General features: G+C 47.9%; 1 protein-coding gene across 14 annotated transcripts in view; it reads right to left on the reverse strand.

Moving 5' to 3' along the window:
* The window catches only part of PRKDC (protein kinase, DNA-activated, catalytic subunit), a 151,327-nt gene that overhangs the window by 17,097 nt on the left and 107,184 nt on the right, over positions 1 to 27,046 (reverse strand). For 10 of the 14 annotated variants that reach the window (XR_014255729.1, XM_082433904.1, XM_082433898.1 and 7 more), the window contains exons 61-71: positions 25,734 to 25,865; positions 23,787 to 23,966; positions 20,959 to 21,164; positions 18,636 to 18,774; positions 17,629 to 17,817; positions 16,830 to 17,054; positions 15,960 to 16,068; positions 14,463 to 14,574; positions 4,674 to 4,848; positions 1,848 to 2,022; positions 455 to 648 (exon numbers count right to left, since the gene is read on the reverse strand). Coding sequence is in view for 13 of the 14 variants with exons in the window: in XM_082433904.1 (XP_082290030.1) it covers positions 455 to 648; positions 1,848 to 2,022; positions 4,674 to 4,848; positions 14,463 to 14,574; positions 15,960 to 16,068; positions 16,830 to 17,054; positions 17,629 to 17,817; positions 18,636 to 18,774; positions 20,959 to 21,164; positions 23,787 to 23,966; positions 25,734 to 25,865 (1,836 nt within the window). In the remaining variant the exon portion in view is untranslated. The remainder of the gene's footprint in view (positions 1 to 454; positions 649 to 1,847; positions 2,023 to 4,673; positions 4,849 to 14,462; positions 14,575 to 15,959; positions 16,069 to 16,829; positions 17,055 to 17,628; positions 17,818 to 18,635; positions 18,775 to 20,958; positions 21,165 to 23,786; positions 23,967 to 25,733; positions 25,866 to 27,046) is intronic. The other 4 variants (XM_082433897.1, XM_082433896.1, XM_082433901.1 and 1 more) reach the window with 1 other exon arrangement.

The following is a 27,046-nucleotide window of genomic DNA, read 5'->3' on the forward strand; positions in this document are numbered from 1 at the left end:
AAACCAACGCGGGGCAGGGCTCAGGAAGGGCTGGAGGCTGGGGACACAAGTGACGCGGGGAGCACGTGGGAACTCACGAACATACAGAACCACCTGAGAAACGCCAACAAAGCAGGTGCTACATAAAAAAGCAGAAAAGCTGATTCTTCCCACAAGCTAGCGGGGTGTCTGAATGGAGACTGGTGGTGAGATTCCACTAACAAAATTCACGGGAGAACCGTCCACATCAATCCAACACAGACTTCTCGTTATTAACACTAAAAGAAGGGTGTCATTCAAATAAACAGGAAACTCAGGGAGTATGTCATTTTTCCAATAAGAAACCTGACTGCGTGTAACTGTCAAATATGTCTTAAAAACACAAAGCGAGACTTGTCGTTTCTTTTGTGTAGCGGAGCCTGCGCGGTCGAGACAAACACACGACACGAAGAGCTCAGGCTCCCAGCGTCACTACCTGCTCTGCATCCTCTGAACTGGATCCCGAGAGCTCCACGACGCTCCTGGCCTTGCTCTCCTCGATCCCAGCGAGGCAGGGGGGCTCGCTGCTGAGAGCGTCGGCCATGATCCTGTACGTTGTGCCCACGAGAACGTTATGGTCACGGGAAGCCGCAACGTTTCTGCTCAAGTAGCTTGACGTGTTCTCACCTGCTGGATTACACACACGCACACACACGATTTTTTGAGAACTGAGTGACGTAAGTTAAAAAGAAGATATTCATAGTGTTCAAAGGTTGTTTTCTATTAAGAAAGTAAAAGAAATCTTGAAGGTGTAAGAAACTGACTTCAGCCGCTGGTGCGAGAACCTCCTGAACTCACTCACGTTAATGGAACGTGTTCTCTGTCAGCAGCGACCAGTCCACCGAGCTCAACAATCAAAATGCCACGTAAACTTTCACTCAAGCATCACCCTTCTGCATTTTGTCCAAGCACTTCTTTGTGTTACAGAGAGCAGAAAGGGCGCTTTCTAACGCATTCGTGCATGTACATCAGTAACCCAGATTTTTAAACTGACGCTGTCCCCTGCAGCTGATCAAGCAACAGAGACCACCGCAGTCCAAGGTCGAATAGTATGTCCGGCCGTGTGGCTCTGGGCAAGCCCACAGCGTGCAGAGGCCGAGAAGAGAAAGGGCCGTCACCCAGCAAGCCCTGCACCCACACCACCTGCTCATCCAGGAGACGCTGACTTCACAAGGCTGTGACCAACGACAGCCAGTTATTACCACGAGAACTAACTGTCATCTTAATGGCAGCAAACTCAACCTCCTCCCCCCATCGCTCCCCCAGAAAAGCCTACAAAAAATAGTTGCGCAGTCATAGGATCATTTTCTGATCCTGGGATCAACGTGGAAAGTGCTTCCCCAGCCTGCTCAAGACTCGGGCTCGGGACCAGGCGGGAGGCCGCGGGAAAGCCCTGCCGTGCACCTGGGATGTGCACACGAGACCCGGGACCCACACACGGGGTTCCCCCTCAGCCTTACAGGCCACGTCATCACAGACAGAAGAACTGAGGAGGAAAAAGGCTTTCGTGGTTAATTTTTTTAGGCAGTTCTTGTATGTAAACATAAAGTTTTCAAAATAATTAAACTATTACACCCAAAATTTGGCTAAGTCTTAAACAGAACATTTTAAACTTCAACTTTAGTCTACAGATGAAGAAATAAAAGCTCCAAAAGTCATATTCAGTAGTATTACTAAGATACACAGTACCTTGGCTCCACATGTTTGATAAATATTTAATAAAAGTTTTACAAAATTGAATTCCCAACTGTCAGATAAAGCAGCACAAAGAATACTGTGAGAAGACACGCAGCCACAACACCAACTGTGGGGGGAGAAGAGCCTCGTACCCAGCAGGGACACCGTCCTCAGCATCGCGCAGAGCTGCTCGGGCCGGCGCTGGGCCCGGGCCCGGCTGTGGCTCAGCCGGCAGTAGCTCTGCACCCACCTCACGAGCCAGTCCTCCCGTGTCTTTGACTCTCTGTGCAGCTCCTTCAGCAGTTTCAAGGCAAGCGAGAAATTATTCTGCACGGCAGAAGAGAGAAAGCAGAAAGATGACACAGGAGGATAATGAGAAGTCAAGTCACTGTACAAGAGGAGCTTCTCACTGGCCTTCAGTGACCCATCACCTTGGCTTTATCGCCGGGCCAGATCCACAGTCCAGGGTCTCCAGGACACTCACGCAGCGGGGAGCCCATCGCTGCCGTCTGATTCCAGGACTCTGTCGTCCGCCAAGAAACCCTCCATCCACAGGCGTTTGCTCCCCGCCCCCAGCCCCCAGCGACCACAGCCTTCTGCCCCGGGTCTGCCTATTCTGTACACTTCCTATCGAGGGAGTCAGGAGATGCGTTCTGATTCTGTGTCTGGTGGTGTGTAGCAGAACTCCACTCCTTGCTGTGGCTGAGTAACATGCTACTGCATGGATAACCACAGTTTATTTATCTATTTATCTACTGATAAACTTCCAGGTTGTTGCCACCTTTTGGCTATTTTGAATAATGCTCTTTTTTCTAATTTCAATGAACATAAAGAATCTGTATACACATTTCTGTGTGGACGTTAAGTTTTCATTTCTCTTGGGTATATACCGAGGAGGGGAACTGCTGGGTCAAATGGTAACCCTCTGGCTTTTGGAGGAGCTGCCAGACTGATTTCCACGGTGGGTGCACCGCTCCCCTCCCTGCACGGAGGGCCGCCCCTCTACTCCAGCCGTCCCGTGGGTGTGCAGCGGGACCTCGCTCTGGTCTGACCTACATCCTCCTGATGACTCGTGGTGCTGAGTGTCTTTTCTTTCCTTCTTTCTCTCTCTCTCTCCCTTTCTTTCTTTCTTTCGCCATGCGACACGGCTTGCGGGATCTTAGTTCCCCAACCAGGGATCGAACCCGTGCCCCCTGCAGTGGAAGTGCGGAGTCCTAACCAGTGGACCGCCAGGGAAGTCCCCTGAGTGTCTTTTCATGTGCGTACTGGCCACTTGTGTGTCTTCTTGTGAGAAATGTCTATTCAGATCCTTTGCCTGTTTTCTCGCTGGTTTGTTGGACTTTCTGTTGTTCGGTTGTGAAGAGTTATTTATGTATTCTGGATAAGCAGACCCTTACCAGATACATGATTTCCAAATATTTCCTCCCGTCATACGGGTTGTCTCTTCACTTTCTCGAGTGTGCCGTTCGAGGCACAGAAGTTTTTAGGTTTAATGCACGATTTCTCTGTTCTTTACTTAGTTGGCTGTGTGGGGACATCTTTTACGTCTAAGTCTCTGCTGAGCTTCGAGGACACTGACTTCAGTCCCGTGAGTCCTTGTTACGACCCTTCCAGCCACTCAGGCCGGAAGTCCCGTCACCCCCGTCATTCCTGCGGTCTCTGGCCTTGTTGTATCTGCGTCGAAGAGTGTACCTTTCACACAGTTCTCATCCCACCAGCACGTCCAAGGCCTTCGATGGCCTCCTGGTCGCCAGTCCCTGGTTCTGGGCCACACGCTCCACAGTCCACCTCAACCCAGCACCACGAGACAAGCCCTCCGCCCACAGCAGCCGCCACGATGCCCGGTTTCTCCCTTTGGGATTTTGTTTAAATGTATCTCAGTACCTTCCTCTCCTACCATCCCCAAACGCCTCCGAGGCCCTCCATGGAGGCTTCCTGCCCCCTCTCCTTGTGCCCTGCCCCCAGAAGTGGGGCGCACCCACTGTACGCCCTCCTGGGATGTGCCCCCCACTTCCTGCTGAGAGGCCACACGCACCGCCTCGGCCATGTGCCCCGGACCACGGCCACTCCCCGCTGCACCCAGAGCTAAGGGGATGGAGGGCGAAATGGCCAGGGCCTTCTGGAAAAAAAGCATCTCCTTTTTCTCTGCAGGAAATAGTGAGGGAAGACACCACCTGATTCCAGAACGGCTCAGTGGGGAGGGGGCAGGGCCTCCAGAGCAGCCACAACTTCAGGGGGAGAAGCCTGGGGAGGCCAGGCGAGAGGGCAGGGCCTCCTCGGTGGAGGCTGAGAGCGTCGGAAGGCCAGCTCCTCCAGCACTGAGTGCAGGGAACTGACACAGTTACTTCCTTTATTCACTTAGGCTGCTGTTACTGGAAATAGAAAAATTCCTGATGCAAGACCCATCTCAAGGAAAAACCTATAAATGAGCCTTTAAACCCACAAAACAGAAATATTAATTATTTGTACTAGAATAATATTCCTTGCTTTATAATAGCAATCAATATAGGGTCATTAAAACAGCAAGCTCCCCTAGTATATCCAAATATGATTTAATTACATGAAAAATATAATTTAATACAGTTGAAATGCCTATATGCGACTTTTAAGCAAACTGCACTTCTATCAAGAAAGGATCTTATTATCAAATGACAGATTTCCACAAACTAAACCTAAATATAATTTGTTAACTACCTGGCAAGTATTCATTTTGTTAAACAACAGAAAATCTGTATGAGATTTATTTTCTTTATAAGTAAAGCAGAAAATAATCATTTTGAAGTGATTAACAAGTGTATAATAAAACTTTAGAGGCTTTCTGGAAAAGTTTAAGTATTTCTTCAAGTGTACTTCCTTATAGAGAGAAAAAAAAAAAAAACAAAACTAACTCCTCAACTATCCCTAAGCTTCAGATTTTAAAGAAAAGCTAAGTTTAAAGAACGCCAGTTCCGGAGCGTCTGTGGCCCGGGCGCGCCCACCTGCTTCCGCGCGCTCTCCACCATCCGCAGCCTCATGGAGAACCTGCAGCTCGCGATCAGAGACCGGGCGTCCTCCTCCACGGCCTCCACGCCCACCCCGTCCGCATCCTCACTCACACCACCGTCGTCCGGAAGGAGAGGGAGCTTCTCCTCTATTTTGCTGAGAAAGAAACATCTACATGAAACAAAGAAAAATAAGAATTAATGCCGGACTCATAAAAGAAATCTCTGACATTCAGGAAGCTGCTGGATAGCATTCAGACAGAAATGCTAACAGTTGTTAAAATTTTGCTCATTTTTTAGACTATAAATGTACACTCTCAGAACTGGACTTAACCCCCATTTTAATTAACCAGCTCTTGGAAGATCACTGAGGATATTTCAACACAATTTTCCAGACAGCATCTACTGCTTCTGCCTCCACAAAGTAAAGTATTAACACTCACAACCTGCTCTCTTAACAAATGGACAGCACACCCTGTGTTGAGTCAAAACCATTTTTCTCCTTTTATCTCCAAATCTAAGGTCTTCATCACATAGCAGCAGACAGGCTATAACCACTGAGAACAGTGGCTGTATCACGTGTACGGTCAGAAGGTTATTCTTATTTGTATCATAATTTACATATTTGACTTGGTTCCCATGATTTTACTTTCATTATTTTCATTGTCAGTAACATGGACAAAGGACCTGAACATACAAAATTCACCCCAATTAATAATCAACTAACTTTCTGTGCATCTGCGGACTAATTTCAATTTTCTTAGAAACACTGTGGCCAGATAAACTAGCAAGTCTCACATCTCTCTTGCTTATTTTTTTCAGTTTTTCCCAACATGCAGCCTCCCCAGCCACGGCTCTGCTCCTGTGCTCCTGACCCCATGACCACCACACAAGTGCCCTCTTCCCAAGAGCTAAACAAGCGAAGGTGGTGGACCCTGGGTGCTGGGTAAACACCTGGAGAAGCAACGCGTGAACAGGAATGTCACCCTGCAGTGTGAACGAGGGCCTGGGCTCCCAGAAAGGGGGGCAGCAGGTGAGGAGGACACGCCATCACCACCGAGAAGAGTGCGTTCCACTCCACGCGGCAGAGTAGCCAGGAAGTCCCAGAGGGAGGGCACAGGTGAAACAAAGGTGGTACCCGGCATGCTCTTGTGTCAGCCCTCGGAGGAAGGAGCCCGGAAAGAGCCACCTTGGTAAAAGTGACAGAGCCCTGGCTCTGGTGAGGCCGCAGGAGGTGCCGCAGCCGCCCTTCTGCTGGTGACGGCTAGAAACGGGGTAGCATGCAATCACAACCACCCAGGGGTCTGAGGGTAAGTAAAAGACGGCCGCCTTCAAGGACGCGGAAACCAGGAGAAGGTTCTGCCACTGCGGTGAGTGTCCTGCTTTTCTCTGTCTTCTCCCAGTTCTGCCACAAGGACAACCACGACGTGGAGTGTGGCAGCCTGAGTACGAAGACTCTGAAAGAAGCAAGCCCTGTTGTACTGTGCCTGGAGGAACCAAAGGCTGCAGAGGGCACCCTGCAGGGGACAGAGCAGAGAAGGGAGCCTCTAGCTCTGCACAGGAAGCAGCGTGGGCCATGGCCACCCCGCGACGGGCGCGTGTGCAGGACTGACTTGAGAGCTGAACTGAGACCTGAGCCTGCAGAAAGCGAGAGCCCAGGTGCAAGTCTAAGGGGCCGGCTGCTGCAGGGGCAGAACAGCCCACGTCCCCTGGGAGCTGTAAAGGAGCTCAGTCTGCACACTTTCTAGGACACAAGCCAAAATTCACTGAAATCCAAAGAACCAAGAAAATGTGCCTGTTTTCAGTGAAAAGGACAGTAAGCAGATGTCGACTCTGAGACGACCAATAGGTTGCAAAGGTCATACAAGGACCTTTAAACAGCTATTCTAACTACCTCTAAGAGGTCAAGAAAAATACACATGGAATAAATGAAAAAGCAGGTATCTCAGCAGAGAGGGAGTGTAGAAAGAGCCAAATAGAAATTTTACTGAAAAGTACCCGAAATAAAACATTCACTAGACAGGCTTAAAAGAGGAAACAACAGTGAGTTTGAAGACAGATCAATAGAAATGATCTAATCTGAAGAATAAAGAGAAAAAAGATTGAATAAAAGTGAACCTGTGGGACAATGTCAGAAGGTCTAATACATGTGTAATTGGCATCCCACAAACAGAGAAAAATTGGGGCAAAAAAAATACTTGAAAAAAGAATAACAGAAAATTTCCCGAATTTGGTGACATATTATATGTACAGATTCAAGAAGCTTGGTGAAGCTCAAACTGGATAAATTCAAAGAAAACCATACGTAGACACATCATAATTAAACTGCTGATAACCAACAATAAAAAAAAAAAACAATCTTGACACCAGCCCCCAAATATGACACATTACATATTGGGGAACAACCATATGAACAAGCATGACTTTCCCTTCGGAAACATAGAGGACAAATGATCCCCCAGTATTCTATACCCCGAGAAAATATTCTTCAGGCATGAAGTGAAATAAAGACACCTCAGACAAAGGAAAAGCAAGAGAATTCATCACAGGCAGACCTGAATTCCAAGAACTGCGGAAGGAAAATCTTCAGCTGAAGGGAAATATTAGAGGAAAACTTGGATCTTTAGGAACAAATGATGAGCATCAAAACTGGTGAGTGCGGGGACGTCCCTGGGGGTCCAGGGGTTAAGACTCCGCCTACCACTGCAAGGGGCGCGGGTTCCATCCTGGTCGGGGAACTGAGATCCCACATGCCATGCAGCGTGCCCCCCCCCGAAATAAAAAAGGAAAGGAAAGGAAAAAAGAAAGAGAGAGAGAGAAGGAAAGAAAGAAAAGAAATGGTGAGTATATAAGACTGTTCCTTGTAAGTTCTGAATCATGTTAGACCATTTAAAGCAAAAACATATTATCTGTTAATATTTTCACTGTTGCTTCATATATATATATATACATATATGAAGTACACACGTGTCAATATGTCTTTACTGCAACATAAGCTACAATGCACATTTCATCAGGAAGACACAGCAATTATCAACACGTATGTGCCTAATAACTCAGTTCAAAATACAATGAGTAAAAACAGAATTAAAAGGCAAAACAGACAATTCCACAATCACAGTAGGAGGTTTTGAAATCCCAATCTCAGCAGCAGATGGAACTAAACAAAAAAATCACTAAAGACATGGAAGATCTGAAAAACACAATTGACCACCTCTATCTAAATGAAAATTATAAACATTATGTCCAAGAACTGCAGAATATACAGGATTTTCAAGTGCGCATGGTATATTTACTAATGTAGACCATACGCTTGGTCATAAAAAAAGTCTCAATAAATTTAAAAAGGCTGAAACCATACAGTGTGTGTTTATAACCACAAGGAGTTAATTCAGAAATCAATAAATAAGAGACACAGAAAACTCACTTCTAACTATTTCATGGATCAAAAACCGTGCGCCACAACTACTGAGCCTGCGCTCTAGAGCCCGCGAGCCACAACTACTGAGCCCGCGAGCCACAACTACTGAAGCCTGCGCGCCTAGAGCCCGTGCTCCGCAACAAGAGAAGCCACCACAATGAGAAGCCCGTGCACCGCAACAAAGAGTAGCCCCCGCTCGCCGCAACTAGAGAAAGCCTGCGCGCAGCAACAAAGACCCAACACAGCCAAAAATAAATAAATTTTTTTTAAAAAGCAACATATTACATCATGAACACAGCAAAGACAAGTGATGTCACCACACCACAAACAGCAAAGATGAGTGACATCATCCAGATCGTGACACAGGTCGTTCTCGACCTCGGTCCCCCTCACAGGAAAACCAACCAACAACATTCAAGGACGAGACAGCACTGGGAAAACCCCACAACACGGGGATGAGGCGTAAACAGCCCCACACCCCGGGGACTGCGAGGGACTCCACTTGAAGGGTGCGAGAAGCAGCCGCACTGGGACCGCAACCGGGGCCCCCGAGCCTACGGTTTCTCCAGCGGGAAGAGGAAAGCCCAGGGCTGTGGGTCTCACCTCCCGGGCTCCCATCGCGGGGCTCAGGGTATGACAGAAGACGGGGTGGGGCTTACAGCCACCAGGGCTGGGATCCTGCCAGGCAGTCCCAGCAGAGCCCGAGCAGAAATCCTAACCGGTGGCTTCGCGTGCCTGAGGCGACACGGCGGCCCGGTCTGACCAGGGAGCTGGGCAGGGCGTGCGTCTGCCCGATTCAGGGCCCAAACAACGAGCCTTGCGGGCCTGGAGCGTGTTCTGCCCTCTGCCTGGGCAGGGAGCTAATTCACAGCCCCACCCACCTGACCGGCACACCCTGCTCCCAGCAGCACGTGGTCAGAGCGCCTGCCGGTGCACAGAGCCGGGACACTGGCCCAGCGGGCCAGGGAGCTTGGCTCACGGTTCTGTTCCATTTGGTTCCCAAACAAGAGTCTGGCCAGCCGGGGGCCTGCGTGGTGGCCCCTCGCGCACGGGCAGGGAAACCAACTTGCCGAAGAGCCTTCAGCTCGCCTAGCCGGGGAAGCTCGCCAGAGCACGTGGGAAATCCCACAGCCCAGTGACAGTGGTGCTGGAGCCCCTCCCTTCCCGTCTGCAGAGTCAAGCCGGTGGCCTGCCTAGCCAGGGAATTCGCTGTGAGGTCTCGACTGATCTGGGTCCCCAGGCGATGAGTTATGCTGGCCCTGGGCCAGCTTGGCTGCCTCCCCCGACCCCCCGGGGCGGTGCCCCACCTACTGCTGCGCGTGGCACCCAGTCCACCACCTAGGAAGCCTGACCAGAGAAGGCAGGCGACACAGAGCCACCCTCCAGCTGCGCTGCGGCAGGACCCCCGTCCTACCCAGCTGTCCTGGGCCAGCGGCACCCCGACCCCCCAAGCTCAGAGCTCAGGCAGCAGCCCCACCCCAAATACACAACAGCAGGCCCCACCTGCCCAAGGAAGCTACCAGCTGACACGTCCAGGGCCCCAGGCTGAGCTGACTGGTGAAAGACTAGCTCCGCAAAGTCTGAACAAGACCATTTACTCAGATGCGTAGATACCAACATAATGAACCAAGGATCACGAAAAATCAGCTAACCATGATGCCACCAAAGGAAACTAATAAAGCTCCATGCCGGACCCTAAAGAAATGGAGATCTATGAACTGTCGGGCAAGAATTCAGAATAATCCACTTAAAGAAGTTAGTGAACTACAAGAAAGCACAGACAACTAAGTGAAATTAGGAAAACAATGCATGAACAAAACGAGAAGTTTAACAAAAAGACAAAAACCATCAAAAAAAACAAAAACAGAAATCCTGGAACTGAAGAATTCAACAGAGAGCTTCAAAAGCAGATTCGACCATGCGGCAGATTCAACGAAATTATCCAGTCAGGGGAGCAAAAGAAAACAGAACGAAAAAGAGTGTAGCAGAGCATAAGAGAAACAACACACCCATTATAAAAATCCCAGAAGGAGAGGAGATAAAGAAAAAGACAAAGTGCATTTAAAGCAATAATGGTTGAAAACTTCCCTCACCTGAAGAGAGAAATGGACACCCAGATCCTTGACTCCCAAAAGACCCCAACGATGCAGGGGGCCGGGGTTCGATCCCTGGTCAGGGAACTAGGTCCCACATGCATGCAGCAATTAAGAGTTCGCGTGCCACAACTAAGGAGCCCGCGAGCCACAACTAAGGAGCCCACGTGCTGCAACTAAGGAGCCCTCGAGCTGCAACTAAGAAGCCTGCCTGCCGTAACTAAGGAGCCTGCCTGCCGCAACTAAGGAGCTCACCTGCTGCAACTAAGACCCGGTGCAACCAAATAAATAAATAAATATTTGGAGGGGGAAAAAAAAAAGAGCCCAAGTAGGTTGAATCCAAATAGGGGTACACCGAGACACATTACAACTGAAGTGTCCAAGGTCCAAGACAAAGACTTTTGGAAGCAGCAAGAGAAAGGCGACACGTCACACAAGGGAACCCTCCCACCCTCCACCCCCCACCCCCCACCCAGTAAGACTATAGGCGAAGTCCTCAAAAGAAACATTTCAGGACAGGAGAGAATGGGGTGATACCTTCAAAATATTGAAAGAAAAAAAGAACTGTCAACCAAGAATACTGTATCTGGCAAAAGCTCTCCTTCAGAAATGAAGAAGAGAGAAACAAAAGCTGAGGGAGTCCATTACTAGACCTGCCTGCCTTACAAGAAAGCTAAAGGGAGTTCTTCAAGCAGAACTGTGATGCTAATTAACATCCCAGAAACATGCGAAGTTAGCATATAACTCACTGGTAATGGTAAATATAAAACCAAAGTCAAATTCTCTAACATGGCAGTGGTGGTATGTAATTCACTGACAACTCTAGTTTAAAACTTAAAAAACAAATGTATTAAATATAACCATAACTTCAATAATCTGGTATTGGATGCATGATATAAAAATATGTAAACTGTAACATCAATAACCTAAAATGTAAGAGGGATGAGGACACAAAAGCATAAAGTTTAAGAATGTTATCACAGTTAAGTTGTTATCAGCTTAAAATCAGGTGTTACAAGATAGTTTATGTAAGTCTTGTGGTAAACACAAAGGAAAAAACTGTAGTAGTTACACAAAAGATCACGATAAAGAAGTCAAAGCACACCATACAAAAAGTCATCCATCAAATCACACAAAAAGAGAACAGGATAAGCAACAAGGGGTAATGAACCCACAAAACTGTCAGAGAACAATTAACAAAATGGCAACAGTAAGCCTTACCTACTGATAATTACTTCAAATGTAAATGGTTTAGATTCTCCAAGTGATTAAAAAAAACAAGATCCAGGGAGTTACCTCGTGGTCCAGTGGTTAGGACCCCTGACACTTTCACTGCTGTAGCCCAGGTTCAATCCCTGGTCAGGGAACAAAGATCCCACAAGCCAGGAGGCACGGCCAGAAAAAAAAAAAAAGATCTCCAACGATATGCTGCCTACAATACACTCACTTTCGCTCTGAAGACACACTGACAAGAGTCAAGGGTGGGAGAGATATTTCAAGCAAATGGTAACCTAAAAAAGCAGGGGTAGCTATACTATACCAGACAAAATAGATTTTAAGCTAACAATGGTAAAAAGATACAAGGAAGGTCAATTACATGATGATAAAGGGGCCAATTGCCAATCTGTCAAGAAAATACAACGATTGTAAATATTTATGCACCCAACAATGAAGCACCTAAGTATATAAAGCAAATACTAATAGAACTAAAAGGAGAAATAAACAGCAATACAATAATAGTTGGGGGTTTTAATACCACTGTCAACAATGGACAGATCATCCAGACAGAAAATCAATAAGGAAATAGCAGATTTGAACAATACCATAGACAAAATGGACCTAACAGACACACACACAATAAAGCAGAAAAACAACATGACCAATTAAATAGATGCAGAAAAAGCATTTGACAAAATTCAACACCATTCATGATAAAACAAAACTTTCAGAAAATCAGTATATGAACAGCAAATAACCAGAAAATACAATGAAAAAAACCCCTCCATTTACAACAGTGCTGAAAAAACCATACATACTTAGGAGCAAATCTAACAAAAGACAGCTAAGATCTCCAGATGGAAAAAATACAAATCTTTGAAATTAAAGAGGACCTAAATAAACAGAGAGACATACCACATTCATGAATTGGAGAACTCTACACTGTTAAGACAGCAATTCCCAAAGTTGATCTAGAGTCAACAAAATCCCAACCTCTGTTTTTCTTTTTTTCTTTTTTCTCTGGTAGAAATTGATAAGCAGATACTAAAATGTATATATAAATGTAAGCAACATAAAATAAACAAAGCAGTTTTCATAAAACGAAGTTGGAGAACTCACCCTATCTGACTTAAGACTTACTATAAAGCATCAGTAATGAAGACAGTTTGATATTGTGAAAAGATATGCATATAAATCAAGGAACAGAACAGAGCATTCAAAAACAGACCCACAGACATAACCGTCACTGATTTTCAGAAAAGGTGCCGAGGCAATTCAGTGATACAAAGTAAGACTTCTGAACCAATGGGACTAGACAACTAGATAGCCATATGGAAAAAGTGAACATGTATCCCTACCTCATACCATCTACAAGAATTATCTTCCACTGGATCACAGGCCTAAATGTAAGAACTAAAACTACAACATTTCTAGAAGGAAACAGAGGAGGATAATTTTGCAAGATGAACCTGGAGGGACTTGCCTGGTGGCACAGTGGTTAAGACCCCGTGCTCCCAATGCAGGGGGCTCAGGTTTGATCCCTGGTCAGGGAACTAGATCCCACACGCATGCTGCAACTAAGGAGCCGGTGAGCCACAACTAAGGAGCCCACCTGCCGCAAGTAAGACCCGGCACAAGGCTGGTCTGGGCTAAAGTCATCCACAGACACAGAACACGGAGGAGTAGGTCTCATCAGAAACAGGATACAGGCATGTCTCAAAGCATCTCCCACATTGCTTGTTAGTTGCAGAGGAAAAAACAGGCCTTGTACACCAGAAAGACCAGACACAGTATTAACCAGGCAATCAACACTGCTACCACCAGTAAAAGGCAGGTGGACACTCTGTGCTTCCAGATGTGATACCACAGGACGAATACTCCACTTAAGTGGTATTCTGGCTATGGGTATTTCACCTGAAGATAATCATGAGGCTACACAGCCAAACCCAAACAGAAGAAAATTCCTCAGAAGTGTCAGTGTCATGAAAGATGGCTGAGGAACTGTTCCAGATTAGGGGAGACCAAAAAGATACATCAACTAAATGTGTACATGACTCTGCACTGGATCCTGTCTTAAAAGACAAATTGCCTTAAAGGACGTTAATGGGACAACGGACAAAACTGAAATTGAGGCTGTAGATTAAAATGAAAACAGAGAAGTTACTACTGTACTGTGGTTCTAAGAATATACTCTTTTTCTTAGGAAAGGTACACCGATACAAACAGAGGTAAAGAAATAGACGTATGCAACTTACCCTCAAATGGTTCCGAAAATAAATATATGTATGTGGAGAGAAAGAAAAAAATGCTAACGCGGCCACATGTTAAAAAATGTTAAAAAAAAAAAAAAAAAAAGTGTATCTGGGTAAAAGGTACACAGGAGAGTTCTACCTTTCTTGTAACCTTTCTTATAAGTAAGAACTTGTCTCAAGATAAAAAGTAAAAAAAGTTTGAAAAATAAAACGTATAAAAAGTAAAATTTTAAAAAGCTGTAGTATCAGAGAGAAACAGGGTCCAACGGCAAGAACGCCAAACGTGGGGTCACAGTCCTTCAGTCCTACTGACTGTGTGTTTTTGAATAAAATAACTCACAACCGCTCTGGCTCTATTACCTCTTCTCCGACACATATGGTTAATACCTGCCTAGGATTACCCAGGGCCGTTACAGGTGAGGAAAAGAATCTCAGACCCGGCGAAGTGATGAATACAGCACGTAACAGAGCTGGGAGGTAGGAGGTGGGAGTGTCAAAAATCCAGGTTATAATAACAGAATAAGAAGAAGTCGTTAAGCAGTATCTTCTTTGCTGCCATGTCACTCGCCCACATTCAGCCCTGAGACAGGAGCAGAGGGGACGCCCCTGCCTTCTCTCACCGCCCAGCACGGAATGGACCAGGGGACAAAGACGCACGGAGAGTACTGTCAGAACAACCTCAGTGGAAATTGGCCCACGAGGCTCAGACCCCACATTTGTCTACACCACAGTTTGGGAGAAAAGCTATTCTGGCAACTTCAAAAAAGAATCGACATTCAACTCAGAAGGCTCAACATCTCACCGATTCGTGATGACGTCATCCCAGACGTTCATGGGGTCCATTTTAGCATCCGGATATCTACTTGTCCAGGTTTTTAGAAGCCTCTTAAGGGGAAGGTGAGATGACATATTGCCTAAAAATAATATCAGAGTGTGACTATGTCCATGGCTCAGTGACCAGACCACCTTACAAAGTGCAGCTGTCAAATTTCTTGTCCAAATTTAAATGTTTTGTCTTATCTTTCACAACAGGAGCAAAAGCTACCATATTTTAAATATTCTGGCATTAAAACTCAATTTCTTCGGGCCACAGAGGGAAGATGAGGAAATAAACATACACAATTTTTACATTTAGCACAGGTCCACAATCCTCCATCCACGATTCCAAAATCTAAAAAGCACTGAAAACTGACATGTTTTTCACAGAGTTGCAGCCAATTTTCCTGTTTGCAAAATCTGATCTGAATGATCACAGGGCAACTTACAGTCTGTTTACGCCACTCGTGGGGACACCCGCCCGGGCGGTGGACAGCCATCAGTCGTGGGCTGACGGGCCACTGCACACGAGGCCCAACCCAGTATGCACACAAGGTTGCCGCTGATAACCCCCGAACGACCTGGCCTCGAGGGCTTCGGGAAAGGGATTCACGATAATCCTCAGGAAATTTAAATTTCACACTGCTAATGTTTAAAGCTTTGGTTTTCTTTCAGCTTAAATCACAGCCCTGAGCTCAAAATCTGGATCCTTCATGTATTAGCTTAGGCAAGTTATTTAATCTCTGATGCCCTATAAAACGGGGAGAAAGGATCTACATCTCATAAGGCTGTTATAAAAACTAGGTAACACAGAGAAAAGAGATCAGCATAGCTCCTGGGATAATACATCATTAATAATATGTACTTGAAACATCATTCTCCAAATTTAAAACAGAGAACAGCTAGGTAGATAGTTCTGAATACCAATTCTTATTAGTACTCCGAAAAGCCTACAAAACTGAAATTCAGATTTACAGTCAAGACGTTACCTCTGACTCTGCGTGGCCTCCCATCAGCACCAGGATAAAACCTCCTCGTCGGCGGCAGAAAGGCCTTCCAGGTCCGGGCATTGCCGCCCTCGGCCACACCTTACCAGCTGGCACCCAGGACAGAAACTCTGGCACCTCAGGGTCAGGCCTGCCTTCTGCGAGCCCCTCTCTTCCAACCACGCCCAACTCGGGGTCCTGCCGGCCAGGTGCTGTCACCCCAGTTTCTCACGGGGCCCTGGACCTGCCTCTGCCTCTGCGGGTGCCATGTGTCAGACCACTACTCCTTGGAAGCTTCCCCAGTGCCCAGAATCTCGCTTGACCATGTTAAACACTTACTTCAACAATCCCAAATATATACATTTGTAGAATAAACTCAAGGCAGTTTCTAACCCATACAGTAGGAAACATGTACTATCGCTAGGCAAAAAGATCAGAAGCCAAAACTCTTCCGCAATTATAAAAGAAAAAAAAGGTAGGTATAAATTGAACATTACCTTGTTTGCTAATAAAGCTGATGAACTCCTGAATCTCTATGAAAGTCTGCACAGACTGCAATTTGGTGAGTCTACTTCTGTGTAAAAGGACATCAATACTAGAATAATTCTGGAAAGAAGTTAGTTAGCACTGGTTACAAGTCAATTCACTGCATTAGATTTTAACACAGTTCTCAACATGAAACAGCAGCTGCCCTACAAACGCATCAGTTACACATGGCGTCTCAGAGTGGTTAACAATTAGGTCAGAGGAGCAATTAACAAATGGTCTAATTTTCTTTTTTAATTTAGGTTTTCAATTGCATTTCAGTTCAACAAAATCAATAAAAGCAATACAATTGGGTACCGTTGCCTCTATTTGCCACCAATTCTTAAAAATCACAACATCCTGTAATGTAAAACTGCCAATTACAGAAGCCAATTTTTCTTCTTCGATAAACTTCAGGTGTACTACTCAACCTCAAACACATTTGAAAAGTAGAATAAAGACAGTGAAGGTCCATATATGGCAACGACAAATGTTTACAGACTCCACACAAGACACGGCTGTAACAACAGAACAAGCCGACACCAAAGGAAGAACACAGAGCCGGGGCTGGCGGGGCCTGCTCTCAGGTGCTCGTCCACAGTGAGAGAAAGAAAACCCCAAGGGGACACAAAACGTGGAACTTTCTAAAACAGAGAAAGGGACTAAAAGGCTCCAGGACCAAGGCCGGTGTGCACAGGCCTCAGGGGAACCAGGACGCGAGGAGGGCGGGCCCGTCACGCGGTCGGTCGGGGGAACCTGCTGCTGTGATTCTCACCCGGGAGTTTACCGATGTCAGAAAAGGTCACAGAGATGGCACATTCCCGGCTGGGATGTCATATTACCTGCAAAAACATCTGAATGCAGTTTCTGATGTAATACTCGGCCCTGTCGATGTCATCTTGCAGGAGGTAGAGGAGACTCAGCTCCTGGCTGTAGCGGAGCTCGAGCAGGGCCCTCCGCAGCTCCGAGGTCACCGCCTCGTCCACGAAGGTCAGCAGGGCCTGGTCGCCCTCCCCACGGAGCAGGGACTTGAGCCTGCTGCGGATCATGTGTGGCAGGCAGGTCTCCTGAGGAGCGAGAATCTCATCACCACGGCATCTCTGGTGTCATTTTATAGGTCCAGGTGCCAAAGTGATGGTGCTTAATGCTTCAAATTTTAAAGCACCTAAGGCTACAAATTTTAAAACAAGTTCATCTAAAACGGCTCATTTTATAACCACAAAATACATAAGAACACGGTCTACAGAAAATGGGAACTACTTGTAGCTGAAAGACAACTGGACGTCTGGTGCAAAGTGAGGGGCCTCCAGGCACGGCCGAGGACAGCAGTGCGGACGGGCCAGGCAGGCCCAGTGCGACTGCAGCGCCGCGCAGACACGACAGGAGACGCTCTCCCGGCGGCCACACCGCGGATGCTGACGCTCGTTTTCAGAGGCACCCGCTTCTTCTGCAAGGCTGAGCTACGAGCGGCGAGCGGTTCAACAGTGCTATGCAGCCTGGGGGGTGTCAGGCCGTATAAACACCCTAATGCTGCACAACCACTGCCCTGGTTTTGGACACTTTTAAACAACTTGCCTAATGAGAGCACACCTGACCATCTAAAACACTTACTTCCGTGACCTCAGAAATGACTCCACACACCTGGTAGAAGGGTTCACTCCACATCCTGCTGAGATCTGGGGCACCCTCGCCGTCAGCGCTGGCCGTGGAGCAGTACGCCAGCGACTTCCATTCGGCAAGCTGGTTGTAACACTCGAGGGATGCAAGTTCCCAAAAGTCCTTCTCGGCTTCCGTGGGCTCACCGTCTGCCCACTCTTGTTTATTGAGGGCCTGGTAAGATGATTTTACAAAGTTGGGAACAGTACAGATGAAAACATTTGCACTATAGGTTGTGTAACATTCGTACTAAGAACAACCATTTTCAGATTTATGACAAGGGGAGAAAAAAGGGAAAACAGAGTAACTTGAGTGGAATCTAACAGTCAAATGAGTATTAAAAACCCCAGCCAAGAGGGAACCACTTCTCTGGGAAACTTAACAATGAAGCCAGTGAATAAGCTGAAGACTTTAAATGACCCATAATTTGATGTAAATACTGTAGATTATTTACTACTTACAGAGTTCTTAGAACGAAAATTAGAAAATAAGACATTTACAGAAAATTGCAGAAGATTCCACCACCTGGATCTCTCGCACAGGCCACAGACCTGAACTCCAAGCATGTACCTGCTACACACCCACACTCGGCCACTGGAAGCTCAAACACAAACCTGAACTTCAGTCATCTTCCCAAAACCAGCTCTTACCTACCTCTTTATAAATTTTTTACTTACTGAATGAAAACAATCTACTCAAATAGAAATTACATAATAATACCAGATACTGAAGTAACATCTTACAATTTTATCGTACTTGGTAAAAAATGTCTTCTTTTATTAAGTGATGTTTTCTTAAAAAGAGTTAAGAGATAACAACAATACTTAGCTCACATTCGGTTATTATGAAACCATTTTCTGATACTACTTTGTGTAAATTCTAAGGAATAAAGCTGAAATATTTGAAGCTCTAAATTCTAAAGCTAACTATTTTTCCATTCAGAGAACAAAAGTGTTTAAGCAACTAACATACTTGCTAGAGATCAACTTTACCTCGTTATACAGCCGTGCAGCTTCAGAATAATCACTTCTCGCTTCTGCTAATAACGCGTCCTGTGTGACCTGCTTTGTTCCTATCTCACTGCTGAAAATACCACGGAGGGTGTCATACTCTCCAATCGACCTGTACAGCCTATAAAACAAACCAAAAAAAAAAAAAAAAAAAGTCCAAATCAATGAATGCCCCAGTATTTAAAGTCTTTACTCTAATGAAATATTAAATCAAGATGTCATACGTTATAATTAACCAAAAAAGATACATTATTCTTGTTTGGTAAAAATATAAAATCTTAAAAATTCTGAAGTTACCATTAAGTTTTACTACTTTAGCCGTACAAAAGGCAGAAGTTATTCTACAGCGCATTTAAAGTAAAATCTGAAAATTATAGGTTTACAATGCGTAAGCTGACTCATTAAATGAGGCTGTTCTGTGTTAATTCATCGCTGAGACACTGCTCTTATCTGTGGTAACCTATTTGGAATCCTTGTCTAGCCCTAAAACTTGGAATGTAGTCAAGAACCCCAAAGCAGGTAAATTAGTCCTGGTCCTAGAGATGCCACGTTTTACTCCATGTTCTATGGCCTTCTCGATTCTACTGACAGCCTGAACATGGGCTAGAGCATTCATCTCTGACGTTAACACAAACCTGCTGGTCTGTCAGCCAAGCTCCCCCTTTAAGGCAGTCTCAAGTGTTCAGTAAGTTCGTTCCCTTCTTCCTAGAGACTTTTTCCCACCTTTTGAGTCTCCACACAAATCAAATGTCCTCTCTTCCTAACCCTGCAGTCGCCTGACCACCAAGCTGAGGACCACTTCCCTCCTGGTCTTCCTGAATTTGGTGCTTCCCTGGGTATGAAATTTCATGTGTTTATTACATCAAAAAAGCCCCACGGGTTCTCTTTCAGAGCCCACTGACTCCAAATTTAGACCAAAAAAATCTAATAGCTATAGCTCTCTTACTGCCCTGCTCATGGGGAGTTAAAGGTAACAAATCAGAGGCAGAGGTAGGGAGGTGGGAAAATAGCCCACAGCCCAGGAGTCCAAGAGGAGACGAAGCTACAAGCATTTTCCAGGAATTCAGAAAACACACCAGCCTCAGGTCCACCCTACACTGGCCCCCGGTCCCTGGACCACATACGCTGTACCGTGGTCAAAACAATGACGTGGGACTTCCCTGGTGGTCCAGTGGCAAAGACCCCGCACTCCCAACGCACGGGGCCCGGATTCGATCCCTGGTCCGGGAACTAGATCCCACATGCATGCCGCAACTAAGAGTTCGCATGCCACAACTAAAGATCCCGCACACCACAACGAAGACCCGGCACAGCCAAATGAACAATTAAAAATAAATAAATATTTTAAAAAATTCTGTTTGAAAGGAATGCACAAACATAATATAAAAAGTGTGAGGAGGGCTTCCCTGGTGGCGCAGTGGTTGAGAATCTGCCTGCCAATGCAGGGGACACGGGTTCGAGCCCTGGTCTGGGAAGATCCCACATGCTGCGGAGCAACTGGGCCCATGAGCCACAATTACTGAGCTTGCGCGTCTGGAGCCTGTGCTCGGCAACAAGAGAGGCCGCGATAGTGAGAGGCCCGCGCACCGCGATGAAGAGTGGCCCCAACTTGCCGCAACTGGAGAAAGCCCTCGCACAGAAACGAAGACCCAACACAGCCATAAATAAATAAATAAATAGATAAATAAATAAATTAAAAAAAAAAAAAAAGTGTGAGGAAGCATTAATAAAGCTAGAAAAAAAAATGTTTAAAAGTTCAGGCCCTTAAAAGCTGTGTGCTTTATTTATCCAGACAACACCCAAGACCCGAGACTCTGCCCCCTGAAACTCCCAAGCGCACAAGGCATCACTACTGCCCATGGCCACGCCAGACACAAGAGGGTAAGGACGCCCGCGGGCAGAAGCAGCCCCCGCAGAGGCCCTTCCTCCCGCCCAGGGTGCCGCCCGCGCCGCCCGCGGGGTCTAACCCGCGCTGTGCCGCTCTCGGCACCCGACGCAGCGCCTCGCTACCCACCACGGCGCTCAGTTCAGAGAGACAGGAGCGACCACACAACAGCGGCAAGGCAAGAACCCCCCCCCCTCACTTCCACTCTTACGCCCAGAACCCGAAGATCTAAAAACCAGTGTTACAGAAAAGAAGCGCAAGTCAAATTTCACCCGAATCCAGCATCCTCAGAATTAGGCACTGGCTTTCTTATGATAAAGCCTCACGTGACCGAGACAGAATTTGTTTTTCCCAAGTAAACAAAGTAACTGTACCAGATGTATCGGCCTCGGCCCCAGCGGGGTCGGGGCCCGGGCTTACCTGGCGAGCTCCATCCATCTGCCGATGGCGGCGGGGAGGCCAGGCCTGCCCCGAGGGCGCTTGGCGGGCGGCTCCTGGGGCAGCAGGTGCAACAGCGCTTCCTCCAGCAGGTGGATGGCCCCCGGCTGCTGCAGGCCCGCCAGGCCGGCGCCGCTGACCACGGCCGGGTCCAGGCTCAGCAGGTCGGCGTGCCGGCAGCTGACCTCCTGCGAAGACAGACGCGGCGGCCCGCTAGCCCACGGCTCCCCAGACACCTCTGCCAGCGAGCACCCCGCCCTGCTGAGCACAAAGGTGTGACGCTCGCGGTCGGGAGACCACAAGCTCCTCTGTGTGGTTCTGTTAAGCTCCCCACTTGCTCAGAGGGGGAAATGGTCTCTTCTTACTGTGCACTTCCAATCCAGGATTAATTTAAAGCAACAAAACCGCTAGTGGACAGTGAGGGTTTTACACACTTGCTCTATGTCCAGACCACAACCGCAGTTCCCCGGAACGTACACCGAGGAAACGAGGAGAGCGTCTGAGACACAAAGATCTCACAGCCAGTCACCGCAGAGTAGGTGCGCTCACCCCTCCTACCCGGCAGCCTCCCCACGTCTCCCCACCCGGGGGCTCACGTGCTCAGCAACACGGAATGGACGGCTTCGGGAATTATCATGTTGACCTTTACTTTGGAACTCTCAATTTGAGAGTTCTGTATACGCAAAAATAACGAAAAATGAGCCCCAAACCAACATAGAGAACAGTATGACTAGTAGGACAGCATCTCATGACAAGAGAAGACCCGCGTCTGCACGGACATCCGGAAGGGCACCCCCACCCCCCGCCCCGCCAAGCTGCTGGGCCCAGAACCCTCACTGAGACTGACCAGCTACCACCGAGCCAACTTGCACTGAACGCCAGGGGTCTTGGAAGAACACAGATTCTCCAAAGCAAGCAAACAAACAAAAATGCTTGTCAATCTTAGCAGGAACTAGTGGTACAGGAAAGAAAATCCAAATAAAATTCTATTTCCATTCACAACATAGCAGGACTTCCCTGGTGGCGCAGTGGTTAAAAATCCGCCTGCCAATGCAGGGGACACGGGTTCGAGCCCTGGTCCGAGAAGATCCCACATGCCGCGGAGCAACTAAGCCCGTGTGCCACAAGTACTGAGCCTGTGCTCTAGAGCCTGTGAGCCGCAACTACTGAAGCCTGTGTGCTCTAGGGCCTGCGTGCTGCAACTACTGAAGCCTGCACGCCTACAGCCTGTGCTCTGCAACAAGAGAAGTCACTGCAATGAGAAGCCTGCACGCCACAACTACTGAGCCCACGCGCCACAACTACTGAAGCCCGCGCACCTAGAGCCCGTGCTCCGCAACAAGAGAAGCCACCGCAATGAGAAGCCCGCGCACCTCAACCAAGAGTAGCTCCCCACTCGCCGCAACTAGAGAAAGCCCGCGCGCAGCAACGAAGACCCAACGCAGCCAAAAATAAATAAAATTAAATCTTTAAAAAAAAAAATCACTTTGGGATACAATGTAAAGAGAAACTTATTTTGAAATACTGGCTGATTCAATATAATTTCTCAAGCCTTGTCTTTGGCATCACCAGGAGAAAACCAATGGAGGAATTCTACTTGTAAATTATGAACCAATAAAAATAGAGTATATAAAAAGAAACTGTATTAACAGCTTCACGCTACATCAAAAAAGTACAAAGTGGGCTTCCCTGGTGGCGCAGTGGTTGGGAGTCTGCCTGCTAGTGCAGGGGACACGGGTTCGAGCCCTGGTCTGGGAGGATCCCACATGCCGCGGAGCAGCTGGGCCCGTGAGCCACAGCTGCTGAGCCTGCGCGTCTGGAGCCTGTGCCCCGCAGCGGGAGGGGCCGCGATAGTGAAAGGCCCGCGCACCGCGATGAAGAGTGGCCCCCGCTTGCCGCAACTAGAGAAAGCCCTCGCACGAACCGAAGACCCAACACAGCCAAAAATAAAATAAATAAATAAATAAATAAAGTAGCTATTAAAAAAAAAAAAAGTACAAAGTAAGAATACTAAGTATTTCATCTCCAGGAATTATTACCCTATCAGTGTGCAAACCAAAGCTACTGATAAACAACACTAAAGAATGTAATTTTTAAATTACTCCAGGGAGGAAACTAGCTACAAAAATACTGAGATGAATCCAAAGGATCTTCTATTAGGGACTTTTGTAACGATCCACGGTTTGAATGGCACAGAAAACATTTCTTACATGAAAGAGTAATCTTCCAGTGCGTGTGTTCAGTGCTTACAAAAGCACGTCTACACTAGTTCTCTGCTCGAAGAGCACAGCCTTCGAAGCCTTCTCTGAGGGCGGCCTCGCAGTGCCCGTGACGGCGCACAGCCCACCCCGGCCGAGAGGCGGCCTGCCGACCTGCCTCTCCTCCGCCTGCACCGCCCCAGGCTTCTGCATCCCTCGGCCCTCGTGCCCTTCCACCTCTGCCTGTTTACCGCCTGACTCGAGCCCGCCTCTGCCTCCGTCCCCTGCCCACAGCCAGGCACGGGTTGCATCCACGTCCCGAGAGGCCGGCAGGAGGGCTGGGTGCCGCTCGACGCGCAGCTGTAAGCAGAGCACCGAGGGGACTGGCGGGTTCAAGACCTGAACAATTTTACATCAAGTTTGATTTCATTATTCCGTCATATGTAAGATTTTTTTTTTAATACAAATAAATTGCGTCTAACCGTCTGGGAAGAAGCGGCCCCATCACAGGACATCTGCTCTGTTAAAACCCTCGTTTCAACTGAGAAGCCAACGGAGTCGCTAGATTTCGCCGCCGTGTGAAGGGCGGGAGAGGTGCGCGTGCGGCCTCACCTGGATGCAGGACACGAACGGCGGGAAGAAGAGGACGGTGGTGCTGAGCAAGTGAGTGAAGTCCTGCAGCAGCTTCTGGGTGGCGCCACGCCTCTCAGACGCGGTCCTGTGCTTGTCCAGCTCCTTGAGGATCCCGGAGCACAGGCTGCTGAAGAGCTGCTTCGCGATGAGCGGATCCCTCTGTAGGACATTCCGGAGGAGGACAGCCCGGGTGACTCACCCACAGCACCGGAGCCGAGCCCGAACACACAACCCGCTGCCCACGCAGCCACCGCACGTCCCAGCTCCACGCCGACAGCCGCAGCCGTCGACGGGGAGGACTCGGAACTTAACCCAACGCATCTGTTTGACACATGTCTTATAAGAGGCACGATGGCACGGATTCCGGACCCAGAGATACAGACTCAGAAGCTGGCTCAAGTCCTGCGTGAGTCTGGGCCTGCGGGTCCCTGCCCCAGGCCAGGGGGACACAGGGCTGTCCCTGGGGACTGCCAGCAGCCTGGAGACATTGGAAAATGGCCCTGAGCTTAGATGACAGGCCAGAGCCCCGTCACCGTGGCCATTTAATCCCTTGGCGCCAGCAGCAGCCGCCTCCGTCCCGCATGGTGAGTGGCCAGGCTGACGGACACAGCCCGTCCCTCCCGCTGTCCCCGGGCACAGACCCCAGCGCTGAGAACGGCTCCCGGCAGGCAGCGTCTACATTTTTAAAATGAAGGCACGAAAGCAAGAATAAATAAAATTTTAAAATTATTTTGTTTGATAAAGCTGTGTCTGAATAAAAAGTATAATTTGATTTTTCTTTATTTTATGTTGTTCATTACTTTATTTTAGGTAATGTATTTGTCTTATAAAAAGTCATAGTGGTTCTTATATAAAATTTTAGAAAATACGCATCAGGAAACAAGAAGAAAATAAATATCGCCCGTTGTTACACTCCACGGAGACGGTTACTGCCAGGTGGGCCTCTCACTCTGCTACGTGGGGTCCACTTAGTCTGTCAGGGGGCTTCCACGTCTACACCCACTGACTCTTGTGTACAAATTCCTTCCTCTACACGTGAATCTGCAGGTGGGACAAGCGGCCCAGAATCTCACACACACACACAACAGTGCCGCAGGGGAAGTGGTGGGACTCGCGCGTCTGCGACCTGGTCAGCACACTGGGGGCTCACTCAGGTGCTCCGGTGACATGAGCCGTCCCCACGGAGGGAAGGTGGGGGAGGGGACACGGGACTTGGGCTATTTTTGCAAATTCCTGTCACTCTATAATTATTTAGATTAAATAAAAATCTTACCAAGCAGTAATGGGCTACACAGACAGAATCTATTACTATAATCGACATTAGTACTGCCACTTAAGTCCAGTAAAATATAAGGCATCGTGTTTCAGTACCTAGCATAATCATATATTACACGATATATATGATACCCTTCGATCTTAAACATTACTTCAATTAATATCAAAGAAACCTTAATCAGACTTTCAAGGGATAAATATCCTGTTTTTGTCAGAGAATTCAGCGAGAAAACTTCATTCACTCCCAATACACTTATCCCCTAATGACTGAGAAAAATATTCCCAGTCCTCGGCTAGTAAGAGAATTACCAGAGAAGGATACTGGTCCCACTGACACTCTCTTGATCCTCCCCCAAAAGAGGATTTTGTATAATCGATGATTTAAGTGACTTAGCAACTTATACACTGTTTCATTCCCACTGACATTACTGGTGAGAAAAACAGACTCAGTGTGTGACTGGCACACAGAGACACTGGGCCCAGAGCAAAGTGTCTCGATGGGACCCTGTGTCAGGGTCTCCCGGAGCCAGGCAGTGGCAGAGCCACGATTCAGGACAAGGCCCTTCACTGAGCCCACCGTGTGGGACAAATCAGCACCTCTGCCCCGCACAGAGGCAGCCCTGCGAGCACGAGGCGGGTTCCAGCACCGACCTGGGCCACAGCCTGCAAGGGGGCGACCAGGCTGCTGTGCGGGATCTGGATGTCGGGAAGGTCTCCGCGACGGTAACTTCTGTACAGGACGACGTGGGCCTCGTGCTTCATTTTTAACTCACTCTTCATCTCCTAGGGTCGTTAGCAATGGAGGAGGATTAGAATTCTCAGTTAAGAATACCAGTAGCGTGTGAGCTATGAAACTGTCAGCGCCCACCGCTAACAGAAAAGTGAATCAGGGACTTCCCTGGCGGTCCAGCGGTTAAGACTTTGCCTTCCAATGCAGGGGGTGCAGGTTCGATCCCTGGTCCCACATGCCTCGTGGCCAAAAAACCAAAACATAAAACAGAAGCAATACTGTAACGAATTCAATAAAGACTTTAAAAATGGTCCTCATCAGAAAACTCTTTCAAAAAAAAAGTGAATCAATGACAATTTCTAACCAAGACGGTTTAGTCACTACGCTTTACCAGTCTGGCAAATGAAAAATCCGCAACAAAAATCACTGTCAGATGAGCAGCGAAGATTATTTAAATATTTATTACAGAGAAATCTGAGTTTCTCTGAAATCAGAGAACTTGATTTAAAACTTTTTAAAGCCATAAACGAGAGGCTGCGTTTCCGTTTTGTTGCTCTTAGGACAAACCTCGCGATGAGCCCCCCCCGCCGGCCCTGCTCTCTCCACGCGGGGCCCGTGCGACGCTGCCGGGAATGCACCTCTGCAGCCGCTCCCTCCGCAGGGACCGTCTCTGCGGAGCCCCCCACCCCGGCCTCTTTAACAGGCTCCCCAGCGTGCTCATCTCCTGGTTAGTTTCCGGCGCTGCCCCTGCCTTCTGTCTGCTGTACGCACCGGACCACAGCTCTGCCAGCAAGCACTCAGGTGACACGCCCCCAGCTGGCAAGCATGCCCAACACGGAGCACGGGCCATCCCCGCCCTCTCCCTGAGACCCTCGGGGATCAGCCCAGTGCCTCCGCCCCCAAGCCCGCTCCTGGCTCCCCAGGAAGCCCAGGCAGGATTCAGGCTGAACTCGGGGCTCGCAGCTCAAACACTTCCAGTGGAATGGGGCTGGCGAGAGGCCTGAAGTGTTGCATTAGTTGTACTGGTTGTCATAGTTACAGGGACGAGAGGGAGACAAAAAGCACGTTTTCTTTCCACAGGAGATCCAGGGGAACCATTCGACCACCTCACGCTCAAATTTGGAAGTTAAGAGTTTGAGGGTTTAAGCTGAATTAGAACAAGACAGGGTTTTCACTCACAATCTGGCCCTGTAACAGCTGGTCATCCTCACTGATCTGTATCTCACACCGGAGC

Source organism: Balaenoptera physalus (assembly GCF_965194825.1).
Source record: "Balaenoptera physalus genome assembly, chromosome: 17".
Classification (NCBI taxonomy): Eukaryota; Metazoa; Chordata; class Mammalia; order Artiodactyla; family Balaenopteridae; genus Balaenoptera; species Balaenoptera physalus.